Source organism: Protopterus annectens, chromosome 11.part0 (assembly GCF_019279795.1).
Source record: "Protopterus annectens isolate FY-2018-M chromosome 11.part0, PAN1.0, whole genome shotgun sequence".
NCBI lineage: Eukaryota > Metazoa > Chordata > Ceratodontiformes > Protopteridae > Protopterus > Protopterus annectens.
This window is the reverse complement of record NC_056745.1, coordinates 474,581,337-474,594,635: the sequence shown is the minus strand read 5'-3', so window position 1 is coordinate 474,594,635 and position 13,299 is coordinate 474,581,337. Positions and strand designations below refer to the sequence as shown.

General features: G+C 48.0%; 1 protein-coding gene across 1 annotated transcript in view; it reads left to right on the top strand.

The window, feature by feature from the left end:
- Window positions 1-13,299, top strand: part of NAP1L1 (nucleosome assembly protein 1 like 1) — a 1,039,563-nt gene that overhangs the window by 825,676 nt on the left and 200,588 nt on the right. Inside the window, exon 9 of the mRNA XM_044087215.1 lies at window positions 9,664-9,669. Within this exon, the coding sequence (XP_043943150.1) occupies window positions 9,664-9,669 (6 nt within the window). The remainder of the gene's footprint in view (window positions 1-9,663; window positions 9,670-13,299) is intronic.

The window sequence follows — 13,299 nt, the reverse complement described above, 5'->3', positions numbered from 1 at the left end:
AATTTTTTTTGTAACTAGCTTTGGAGGATTTTGAGGGATCTCAGCTTCTTATTGAGGTTGACCAGGGAGTTCCTCCAGTCATGGGATTTTACACTTTTTTGCAACTGTTTCTTTCTTCTGTTGAGTTTATGGCAGAGGACCACCAGATTGGCTTCCTTTTTTTGGAGGATAACATCTTGGTTCTATTAGGGATAGCATGATCCATGCACTCGTGAAAGTGCTTATAAAGTGCATGTGTGTAGGATTCAGCAGTCATACTTCTATTGTCCATCTGCATGGGTGTCATGAAGTTTGCCACTTCTGTCTTAAGTGTGAAGTTGGCTTTGGAGAAGTTTTTTACGATGGTTTCCCTAATTGGGGGTGGGATGTGGATGTTTAGGCTGATTAGCTTGTGGTCAGATCTGACCAACGAGGGATTGACCTCTGGTGTGGAACACCGGTTTCCCACGTTGGTAATGACCAGGTCTAGGATAATGCTGCCCCTGGTGGGGGTGTGAATAAGTTGATCCAAGGCGTTGGAATTTATGAATTCTAGAAAGCGTTGAGCAAAAGAGTTGGTACACAAGTAGTTTTCCCAGTTAATGGTGGGGTAGTTGAAATTGCCCATTAGGGTTTTGGGTTGTACCCTAATACTTTCCAGTGTATCAGGAAATGGAGTGGGAATCTTTGGGTATGGTGGGGGGGGTCTGTAGCAAGCTACAATTTGGATTGTGGTCTTGCCCAGAGTTAGTTGCACTTGGATAATCTCTGCTGCATTATGCTGTGCAACTAGCCTGGAGGAGTGGATATCCTTAATGAATATGGACACGCCTCTGCCTTTAGTGCTTTGTTCTGGGTTAGGTGGCCATAAGGTGTCGTATGAATTGTAGCCTGGTAATGCAGGGGTGCTCTCTGGAGCTTTGAACCAGGTCTGTCACTGCACAGATGTCCATGTTCTCCATTTTAAGGAGTGCCTCGAGTGAGTGCATTTTGAGGTTTAGACTTCTAGCATTGAGTAGCATTACCCTCAGATTTTGCTTGCTTGTACCTGTTACGGTGGTGACTGTCATTTGAACTTTGCCTAAAAAAGGCACTATGAGGGTGGCAAGAGCCATAGCCAGTATCCGGAATCCTAAGGGTGACAGGTGCAGGCCATCTCTGGCAAAGCATCGTGGTCTGTCGATCATGTCGTCCCAGGCAGACAAATACTGGATCCCCTTAGAATGACACCAGCTTAGCCAATTGTTGAAGTCAGTCATTTTGTCCTTGTACTGTGGTATCATTCTGGGTGATGGCAGGATGCTACTCAGGGTTAGGGTCATACTTGCCTGAGATACAAGATCGGAGAGCTCCTCCAGTTCTCTCCATGTAGTCCAGGGAGGTACGTCTCTGGTCATTCACACCAACATGGACAATGACCGTGTCATATTTGTACTTATTGTGGAGTGACCTGAGTGCATGCGTTGTGGCGGATCCTGGCACCAGACAGGCAGCTGACAGTAACTTTCTCTAGTCTAGTGAGTGGAACATCAGTGTGCCTGACTATAGTCACCTATGACTAGAGTGTTGGGTACGTTGTTATGCCTTATGGGCTGTGGTTGAGTGGCACACAGAGTTTGTGGGCTGTGTCATTTGGGTTGTGTTGGGGGTGGAGTTTGCTTGCGTTTATGCTTTAGATGTCCCTGATGCTTGGGCAGGTTTTTGAGAGCCTCCGCGAATGTAGGTGTTTTGTTTGTGTTTTGGTGGTGTAGGTTTTGAGGGACTATGTGATGAGTGTGGTGCAAGTGTTTATCTTCTCCTCTTGACTGTCTAATTCAGTCTTGGGTGAAGAGCTTTGCTTCCAGTTTGGCTATAAGTGCATCTCTCACAGGTTGTAGTGTTGGGTGGTAGGAGGAGAGGGTTGTCTGTGTACACGAGGCAATTGCTGTATTGCCCCAAGATGCCCAGATTCATCAGGTAGACAGGAGAAATCACTTAAGGCGAAGTTTATGGATGCTCCCCTTGACAATACTGCTTTATTTGGCAGACCATCTGTAGAACTGTTAAGTCCGTGCAGGAAATGAGCAAGGAGCTGAACGACCTTAAGCATGTCTTGGTTTATCCAGTGCCTAAATTTCACACCCTGACACCCCCCCCCACCCCCCCCAATCCAAACCCTCCAAGGGAACCAAGAAAACAAATCTGTTTTCCTCTTCCTCCGCTCCCCAGTTGGCAAGCAGCCCATACCTGATGGAACTTCCTCCTGACTCTTCAGTTCTTGCTCCCTTCCTGCCTGGGAATCTATCACTCGACTCGTTGGTCCTCAGCATTATAAGAAGTGTACTTTATGGTCTGGCATACAGTACCTCCTTTCAGGGGTATCCTTCAACCCCCAAAAGAACAAAAAAAAACGGTCTTCTCTCCAATACTACAAAATCTGCTAGAACAAGGCACAATCCAACCTGTGCCCCCTACCCAGAAAAAAGGATTATTCATGTTCCTGTTTCCCAGGAAGGAAGGTCTGTGGAGATGCATCCTAGACCTCTATCTTCACTTTCTGAAAGTGCCCTCCAAAATGGTAATTCTCCAGACCCTCTTCCCCCTTATCCTCCCTCAGGCCTTCCTTGCATCCATAGACAAAGGATGCTTATTTCCATATCCCCATTCATCCCAAATATAGGAAACTCCTACGCTTTTATGTGGGCTCCTGGCATTTTCAATTCTCTGCCTTTCAGACTTTCTACTGCTCCAAGAGTCTTTACAAAGTGCCTAGCATCTATGGCTGCCTTCTGCAGACTCCAAGGCGTTTATCTTATCTAGATGACCACCTGTTCTAAGGCAACGTCTGAGGTACTGAAACTTCCACTCAGCCATGGCCAATTTTCATTGCCTGGGACTGTCAACTTTCAAACCAACAAAATGTCCTCCACACACACACCCCTGAAGGCTCAGGAGATCTCCCTAGTTTTTCAGGTTCTCCCCCTCAAGTTCTTGTCTGCAAGACTGGTTCTACAAATCTTAGGACTGATGGCCTCTACCATCCTTATGCTACACCTGGCAAGGCTCCACAGGATTAAAATTCCAGTGGTTCCTGAAGTCAGTGTGACCTTAGCATCCCCACCCACTAGAATTTCAATACCACTTCTACCCTGCCTCAAGGTGGAGCTCCAGTGGCGAGTACGATAAGATGTCCTGTTCTAGTATTCTATTAGTGGTTTTGCCCTTCTGATCAGCTTGTCCAGCCAGGTTTCCAAAGCTTTTCCCAGTCTCTCATGGTGTCGGATGTTTGTGGATGCATGTACTTTGGCCATAAAGGTGACATCTGCATGCACCAGCCCTCAGCGTTTCAGCCACAAGCCGTATGTTGCTACTCTTGGACGTCTGATCTGTTTCGCATTAGATAATTACCCCATTGGGGCCTTTTTCTTCAGTCCTTTGTGTCTTTGTAGTCTGTTCATGTCCAGTAAGAGTAAGTGAAATTGTGGTGATTCCACAGACTCCCATGACCAGCGTCTCTTGGCTGGGTAGGGATCATGATTACAAAAATTGTGCCATCTGTAAATCGTCCCAAAGACCCTTCGCTGTCGCTTACAAGCTCTACTTGTACCTTGACAACCAGCGCCCAAGACTGTTCTCTGTATGGAAGCAGTCTCCACCCCATCTGAACCACCAAGGAAAAGGGCCAAGTCCATGCACCCCACTACACCTCCCTCTGCCGCTCCTCAACCTGTAGCCGCAGTCAGCTTGGCTGAGGACCCAGCTTCCGCCACTAGAGGTATACTGGGTACCTTTAAGGAGGCCGCACAATAAAGAGTGGGCGACACGTCTGGGAAGGATGTACCAGTGCCTGCTACAGATGCCGGGGGGGGGGGGGACCAGTACCTGCGATGGGTGCTTAGGATCCAGTCTCTGCTGCTCCAATGATTTTTTTTTCTTGGCCTGCCACCAGCCAGACGCCGGTTAACCCTTCTAAGAAAAAACAAAAGACCAGACTTTCTCCAACACCAGAGACCTTACCTGATTGGCAGGCCTTCAGCCAGAGTCTGCAATGCTTTCTTGCCCCTCGGGCCTTCCTCAGAGTTCACCCCTGCAGCTCCACCTCTATTAAGCCCTAGGCCTTCCTTACTTGAACTGTCCGACTCCTCAGAGGGCTCCCTGTCTTACTATTCCCAGGTTTCACCCCCTGTGGGTTGTGGATCCCTTGAAGAGGCCTCTGAGCCCGATTCCCCAGTGGAAGACCTAACCTTCGTGGACACTGTTAACCTGATGAGAACAATAAGTGGGAATGCTGAGACCTGTCTGAAGCGCAAAAGATTTTATGATCCGATTCAGATGGAATTGCCTAATCCATCGCCTATCCCATGTGTACAACCTGCCTTCCTGGATGCATTTGCTGCAGCATCCATTCATCCAGATTCCGAACCACCTGCTCCTTGAAGGGCCGACAGATTATACAAGGTCCCTGACTCAGATAAATTCTTATTCAAGTGCCCCTAGCAGACCCAGCCACTATTCCCATTTCTATGGACAGGGCATCCAAACTCCTCTCTAGTACCACTGTCATGCATGCAGATAAGGCTAGCAAAGCCATGGAGAGGTGGGGAAAAAAGATTTATACTCTTGCTACCCTAGCTTTTTGGGCAACACATTGTCTCACATGGCCAGGTACTCTGGCTCTTCTGGACAAAGCCTCAAAAGAGCTTAATGACATTCCTGACTGCTGCTAAAGCATCCTCGTCTTCCTTACTTGGGCTAGTCTCAAGTGAGCAAGCACTCCCTTAAGTGCATATACGATGCAGCTGAGGGCCTCCGCTAGGTCAGCTGCATCAGCATCCCTGCTAAGAAAATATTCCTGGCCAAGTCTGGAGCCCCCTCCCTGATGACTTCAGAGCCAAGCTCCTGGATGCCCCCTTGGACTGTTTGCCCCTCTTTGGTGCCAAGTTGGCTGATCTTTTCAAGTCTCTCCAGCAGAAAGGGAAAGCGCTTCAAGACCTCAAGCATCTCCTCTCTCCAATCTCAAAGTTCCAGAGGAACTTCCCAGCCAAGATGCAGTTTATAAGAAAGGCATCAAGGCCTTAAGCCCCCCTAGGTCTAGAAGGCCTCCCAAGAGACTAACTGCCCAACCAAGGATTTCTCAGGCCTCTGACCAGAGGTCTTCTTTTCCAGACAAGGCAGGCAGTGTCTGCTTGCCACTTTTCCTCCTACCACCATCACCTTGTGTCCAACAGTGTCTCACTGTCTCCTTGCCACTTTTCCTCCTACCACCATCACCTTGTGTCCAACAGTGTCTCACGGTCTCCTTGCTTGGTCCCTGGTAGCAGACAATGAGTTTTGTCCATCCTGAAGAACAGATACTTTACGACTTGGATCATTCCTCCTCAGACTGCCTATTCCACCCCTTCCTGCATACCAACTGTTTCCCCTACACCAGGCGTTTAACAACCTGCTACTGCAAGGCACCATAGAATTAGTTCCACCCCTGCTTGAGAAGTTTCTACTCAAGAATTTTTCTGGTGCCCAGGAAGGAAGGACCATGGAGGCCCATCCTAGATCTCTCCTGTCTCGACCTCTTAAAGATAACCTCCTTCAGGATGCTCACCTTACCCACTCTTTCCCCTCATTCTCCCATGGTAAGCCTGGTCATAAAGGAGGCCTATCTTCACATCCCCGTAAAGCCTACCTCCAGGAAATATCCGATTCATAGCAAGCTCTTCTCACTTTCAGTTCTGTGCATTGCCTTTTTTAGGCTCTCCACTGCCCCAAGGGTATTCAGTGTCTCAGTTCTGTGCATTGCCTTTTTTTAGGCTCTCCACTGCCCCAAGGGTATTCAGTGTCCATCTCCTAAAGCCTATCTACAGGAAATTCCTGATTCATAGCAAGCTCTTACTTTCAGTTCTGTGCATTGCCTTTTTTAGGCTCTTCACTGCCCCAAGGGTATTCAAAGTGCCTAGCCCCAGTAATTGCTACTGCAGGACAAGGGGAATACAGATATTCCCATACTTGGGTGACCTCATTCAAGCAGCAACAGACCCTCCTTGGTCACAACAAGGACCTCCTGCAGTCTAGGGTTCCTGATAAATTTTCCAAAGTACCAACTCGATCCTACACAGAACATGGTCTTCCTGGGATGCAGAATCAGGACAGACATCAGGATGGCCTCCCTCCCAGAGGAAAAAGTAGTGTCCCTCTCCCATCACTTTCGATCTGCTCTCCATTCATCAGCTCTGACTGCGAGGGAATTCCTGAGGTATATGGCAGCTATTATCCCCCATGTTGCCCCTAGTGAGGTTACACATGAATTTCAGTGGTACCTACACTGTGTGGACCCAGCACTTGCATCCTCTAGAGTTAAGGGTTCCACTCATCCCAGTCTTCAAGAATTGAAATGGTGGCTTTTCCAGAATCTGGGCCTGCCCCTGCAAATACCCACCCCTTCCCAGATCATGCGCACAGATGCCTCAGACCTTGGCTGTGGGGCAAATCTGGGTCCAAGGACAGTGTAAGGTTTATGGACAGCCATAAACAAGTGCAGATCAGTATCAGGGAAATTACAGCAATACTCCTTGTCCTGCAGGCCTTCCAACCTTACCTCCAGCAGGGCCTCCTAAACATCTTCACAGACAAGTGGTGTGGTACATGAACAAGCAAGGAGGGACAAAGTCCTACCTCCCATGCAGACTAGCTGTACAGGTATGGGATCTGGCTGTCTCTCAAGGAATTCCCTCCAGGCAACCTACATTCCGTCCCAGCACAGCTCTCAGGCAGATTTACTAAGCAGAACCATATCAGATAGCCAGGAATGGATGCTATCAAGAGAGGTGTTCCTAGATCTGGTCCACAGGGGAGGTATTCCTCAGACCTGTTTGCCTCCTCCATAAACAGGCAACTCCCAGAGCTACTGCTCTAGAACGGATTACCTGAAGGCTTTGCAAACAGACACCTTCTCAATGTCATGGAAGGGGAGGATGTTCATGTTTTATTGTTGCAGTCATCACACTTGGGTTGTCTGCTTGCAGATAGCCCTCAGTCGGACTAATACCAGAGACTTAGTATTTGTGTCTGATGCTGTTGCTCCAGGACTGACATTGGGTCATCAGGGGTATAAAAACAGGCAGCAGACGCCGTTACACCAGTCTTTCATATCGAGGAGCCTGAAGCAGAAGCAGTTCGCAAGTGTCTGTCGGACGCTACCTGAATTTTCATTTACGAATTTAATACTGAAGTCTTCTAAAACTAAGTACCCCATTGGGGATCCTTTTTTTCTTGCTCTTAACCAATGTCAAAGTTGACGATTGTCTTGCCTGTGGGAAAGCAAATGCCTCAGAATTTCATTCTTACTGCGTCACCTGTTTAGGCCCAGACCACGACATACCTCGCTGTTTTTGTGCCTTGTCTAACGCCCGAACCATTAGTTGTCAGGCTCTGTTGCTAAATTCTTTCGCTCTCAATCTCCATATTCTGAAATTGCTTCGGTAAGCCATCCGACTACCGATATTACGAAAAAATGTAAGGATAAAGACACTGTATAGGTCCAAAGCTGCCTACTACGCTTCCGCTGAGCTAGTCGCCAGTACTTGGGTGGTTTTGCAGCCCCTGATGCCCACTTCAGTGTTTTCGCAGGCCTCTACAGAGACCCATTCGGAGTCTGGTATGCCACGAGACTCTTTGACTATGGAAACTGCGGATGGCTCTACTCTGGATGGGTTCAGAGCCGCTGTGCAGGCACTGGCTTCTTAGGGTAATTCTTAGCTCAACCAATGTTCGTCTCAGACAACTTTTTTTTAATAAACTGCTGAGATTCCTAATCCCAGACTATGCACTATGCCTAGAAAACAGACTACCAATGCATATGCACCTGTTCCCATGCCACAAAAACAAATGCTTAGAATGGCAGAAGACCTTATTATGCCGATATGGGGAAGTCAGCCTTCCCCTGCTGAGAGAGACCAGTCCCCTACAGCTTCTACAGACAGTGTGACCGAAATTTCTGATTATGAAGACATGCCCTTATCTGCTTGAGGAATCCATTCCCTCTGCCTCCCCTCCAGAGGATTTTTCTTTTGGTGAAACCTTGCATACTTTCAGAGCATTTCCTCGGAGTGCCAAGACCATCCTCAGTCCAAAAAGACTCAAGAATTCCTAGAGTTGCCTCAGCACAGGCCTTTAGCAATACTCCCTGTCCTGGATGTTTTTGTGGAATCCAGTCATCCTGACACTTCACCTCCTGCCCCTAGGAAACCAGACAAGTACTAGAGTGTACCAGACAAATTTCTTCAAGAATCCTACTGCTGACCCAGAGAATTTCCCAGAGACTTAAAGGCATCAAAGCTACTACAGCCAAGAATCCCACCCCTTCGTTCAGGGATTCCAGAGCTTTGGTCAAATGGGGTAAGAATGTATATAACTCTAACTCTTGCTATTAGGGCATTGAATTGTCAGTTTCACATGCTGAAGTACCAGCAGCATATTATGGAACTTGCTAAACAAAAATTAGCAACCTTTACAGACTGCAGAAAATAAAGAATTGCAGGAGCTTATGCACTCTGCAAGCTAAGTCGGTAAGCATACTTTGCAGTGTGGCTTTGATACCGTAGAAGCATCTTGGGCAGCAGTCACTGGATCTGTACTGAGAAGACATGCTTGGCTCAAGGAGCAGACCTTGCCAGATCATGTCAAATCAAAGTTACTTAGACGCTCCCTTGAACAAGGATAGTCTGGCACCAAAGCAGAAGTTCTTAAAAAGATGGATGATAAAGCTGTCTATGCAGACTGTTAAAGAATTCTTAAGTGCAACCCCCTAGATCCAGTAGGCATTGCCCTTCCAAACACTGGTCCTTTCCGGCTCCCTCCCGGCCTTCTCAAACCAGATCCAGGGGAAACAGACCACTCAAACGGACCGCTCAGACTACAGTCTCAGGGTATGCAGAGATCTAGGCGATGGAGTGCCCCCCACCCCTAAAGCAGGGAGAGGTAAGCCACCTCCGTACAGAAAAAAAACTCGCAATGACTTTACTCCACTCCCCAGCCCTGCCCAATTGCTTGTGCCCCTAGGAGGAATACTTGCCCTTCATGCAAAAAATTGTATGTCCATGACACAGGACGGGTGGGTTCTCTACATTGTTTCTCAGGGGTACAAATTTTATTTCCATTCACTGCCAACCTCAAGTGGGTTTCCAGACCTTCCTCCAAACCAGTGGGCAGAGGCTTAAAGCCAAGTAGCTTCCCTGCTCAATATCAGAGCTGTTAGCTGGTTCCAGTAGAACAGAGAGGGATCAAGGCTTCTACTCCAGACTCTTCCTGGTACTTTCAGTTCTCAACACCTTCCTGGTGGTACCAAAATGCAAAATGTTTACCCTGGAACAGCTTCTTCCTATGCTAGCCAAGGATGCCTGGTTAGTTACCCTAGACTTAAAAGAAGCCCCTTTGCATATCCCCATAAGGGAGTCCTGCAGGAAGTATCTACGTTTCAGGGCAGGATCTATGCATTATCAGTTCTCTGCACTTCCCTTTGGCTTATCTACTGCACCCAGAGTTTTCGCAAAATGCCTGGCTCCAGCCATTGCATACTGCAGGCAGAGAAATATCCAAATTTTCCTGTACTTGGACTGCCTGATTCAGGCAGGCAGTCAGGAATTGCTGATGCAGCACCTGACATTTGTGAAACATCTTCTCACTTCCTTGGGGTACACCAACGAAAAGAAATCAGAACTGGTACCCAGTCAAACGATTGTATTCCTGGGAGCAAGCTTGGACACCACATCCCAGATGGCATTCCTCACATCAGAGAAACAAGTCCGACAGCCTACTTCAAACAAATGGCCACCAGAACCCAGCTATCTGCAAAAAAAATACTGCAGGCCCTATGGTTCATGGTCTCTTGTATACTGCTAATTCCATATGCAAGACTGCATATGAGGAAACTTCAGTGGTACTTGGTCTTTGGTGCCAACATTCTCAGGACCTGGAAACAGTCATTCCTATCATACCCTGTCTAAGGACAGAGTTCTTTTGGTGGGCAGAAGCATGCTTACCACATCAAGGGACTGCCTTTTTCTCAACCCCATGCTGCCCAGACCCTAACCACATGACTCCTCAAACTATGCCTGGGGAGCACACATGGATGGCAAATGCATTCAGGGTCACTGGATCCCAAGTCAAATTCATCTGCACATCAACCAAAAAGAGATGCTAGCTGTGCAGAACGCCCTGACCGCTTTCAGATCCCTACTCTTTCCAGGACAACTGATAAAACACCACACAACACTCACTGGCAGACTACTTGAGCAGAAGTCTCCTAGACCCACACGAGTGGCAATTGGAGCCCAGCACTTTCAACCTTCTGATTCAGAATTCTAAACCCACACATAAGGCTGCTGTTTAATCTTAGCCTTACTACAGGATACGTACCCAAAGAGTGGCGTACGGCAACAGTGGTCCCACTCCACAAAGGCAGTGCTTCTACGGACCCTGGAAATTACCGCCCCATAAGCTTGACGAGCCTGGTCTGCAAAGCTATGGAGAGGATCATTATGGAACTCATAAACAAAGACATTGGGGACCTACAGACATTGGATCCTACCCAATTTGGCTTTGTCAAGGGCAGCTCCTGCCTTTTGAACTTGATCGACTTTTTTGAAACAGTCACTAAGGCCATTGATGAGGGTAAGGCAGTTCACACAGCCTACCTTGACCTTGCAAAAGCCTTCAACACAATACCCCACTCGGGCATCATAGACAAACTCACCAGCTTAAATGTAAACCCATATGTCACAAGATGGGTTGCAAACTGGCTCAAGGACAGAACCCACATGGTCAGTTGCTGGAGCCATGTCAGACTTTTAGCCGGTCACAAGCGGTGTCCCACAAGGGTCAGTCCTGGGACCCCTCTTGTTCGGCATTTATTTTTCCGAGGTGCAGGCAAACATAGGAGGATTGTGGCTGACAAAGTTTGCAGATGACTGCAAACTGGGCGCCATAATTGATACTCCAGCAGACACGAGCATCCTTCAGAGAGGCCTCATAGAAACGGGTAATTGGTGCCAGAGCCATGGCCTTAAGCTGAACGCCAAAAAATGTATAGTCATACCCTTTGGGAAAAACAAGGTACCCACAAACCACCACATAGGTGGTAATCCATTAAGTACGGAAGAGGTAATCGGGGACCTAGGGACCCAAGTTGACTAACCTTTATTTGACACTCACATTGCCAAAGTGGTTAGGAAGACCTTCTATATTGCCCACCTTAAGGGATTCACATCTAGATCAAGGGAGGTCATTGTGCCCTTGTACTCTTATCAGGCCAATGATAGAGTACAATGCCCCATTTGGGATGTATCTTACCCGATACCTGCAGCAGTTGGAAAGACCCCAAAAGTTCCTCACCAAGAGGATAAAGGGTCTCAAGCATATGTCATATGCTGCCCGGCTGAAGAAACTCCAGCTCTATTCAGTCGCATACCACCTACTCAGAGGTGATCTGTGCCTGACGTACAAGGCCATGTCCAATCCGGAATTAATGGACATGTTCCACCTCAAAAAATCCAAATCCACCAGAGCCACGAGAGCAAGAGACTTGAACCTCAACACAGAAATAAATAGGACGTGCTGGAGGGACAGATTCATAACCCAGAGGCTCCCTACACTCTGGAACAGAATCCCAGTCCATGTTAGGCAGAGCCCCTCACTAACTCTATTCAAGAGAAATCTTGACGAGTGGATGGGAGAGCGTAGGTTTACCCCGGGGGTTATTTCTGTCACTAGTAGACAGAGGCACAGTTAACTAAACCCTAAATGGGGCGTAGTATTCTCATCCTAAGGGGTGGTGTAAGCCACACACACTCTGGCTAGGCTTATAAATGCCCTAGGGCAGATAGCCAACAAACCTATGAACCACAGTTGTGTGGTACATCAACAAGCAGGGGTGATCCACTCCTACCCACTCTGCAGGTTAGCCATGGCCCTGTGGCACATGGCCTTGGACATGCAAGTCCATCTGCAAGCTCAATTCCTGCCAGGCAAACAACTCACTGGCAGACTACTTGAGCAGAAGTCTCCTAGACCCACACAAGTGGCAATTGGAGCCCAGCACTTTCAACCTTCTGATTCAGAAATGGGTGGACCCCAGAGGTGGATCTCTTTGCCTCCCCCTATAACCATCAGATCAGCAAATTCTGCACCAGGAATCCTCAGCAGGGCCTGGAAAGTGGATGCCCCATGTTTTCAGTGGGTAAATCTCTCAATGTCCTTCATGGATACATCTGCAGTCATAACTGGGTTGTCCTGTCGTCAGGCAGCCCTTCGGTCGGCCGGATTCCAAAGTCCGGGTCCGGCTTCGGCTGATGTCGCACTTCACCCGACGTCATCTCTGCTGGTCTTCGGGTATAAAGGCATCAGCCGACGCCATTTTCCTCAGTCTTTCTTGCAGCGTGGCGCCCGAAGCAGAAGCTGTTCGCAAGTGCCTGTTGGTCAGATCCAGAGATTACTACTTCCGAATACTACTTCGAAGACTTCTAAAAGCTAAGTACCCCGTTGGGGACTCTTTCTTGCCTCAGCCGATGTCAGAAAAAGTCAATAACTGTAACTTGTGGGAAACAAATACCTCATAAAGATTTCCACTCTTACTGTTTGCCTTGTTTAGGCCCAGACCACGACGTAGCAGCCATGTCTATTAAGGCCTTTACCAGAGCTAAAGCAGCCAAATCTACTAAATCAGTGCCTGTTAAACCCCCCTCAACTAGGCCCACTTCTAGTTCACAAATGCTTACTCTGGCAGAAGATTTAATATCCTTAATTAGGGGATCTCAATCTCACCCAGACAGGGCCTCTCAGCCCCCAGAAAAGAGACCTAGAGCAGAGCCCCCCCGAGCTTGTGTCCTCTGATTCCGCGGAGGACTCAGATATTACAGACCAGCCAGAGGCTCATTTCTCCAATTATGAAGACTCAGATGCTGAAGAATCCATTCCAGCTGCTTCACCAGAAGAATTCTCCTTTGGGGAAACTTTACATGCCATGCGAGAACAATTCCAATGGCAGGAACAGGATTTCTCAGATTCCAGAAAAAGACTTAGGACTTTTCTGCACCTTCCACAACACAGGCCTTTAGCTATACCTCCTGTCCTCTCTGTTGTGGACGATGCATTTAATGATGTCTGCACTGCACCAGATTCCTTACCTCCAGCCCCTGCCAAACCAGACAGATTTTACAGGGTTCCAGAGACTCGTCACCACTTATACAAGGCCCCACTTGCAGACCCCGAAACTATATCCCAGGGGCCTAAGGCAGTAGCCTCGACCACAGCAAAAAACCCTATCCCTTCTCAAAGGGAAGCCAGGTCTTTAGA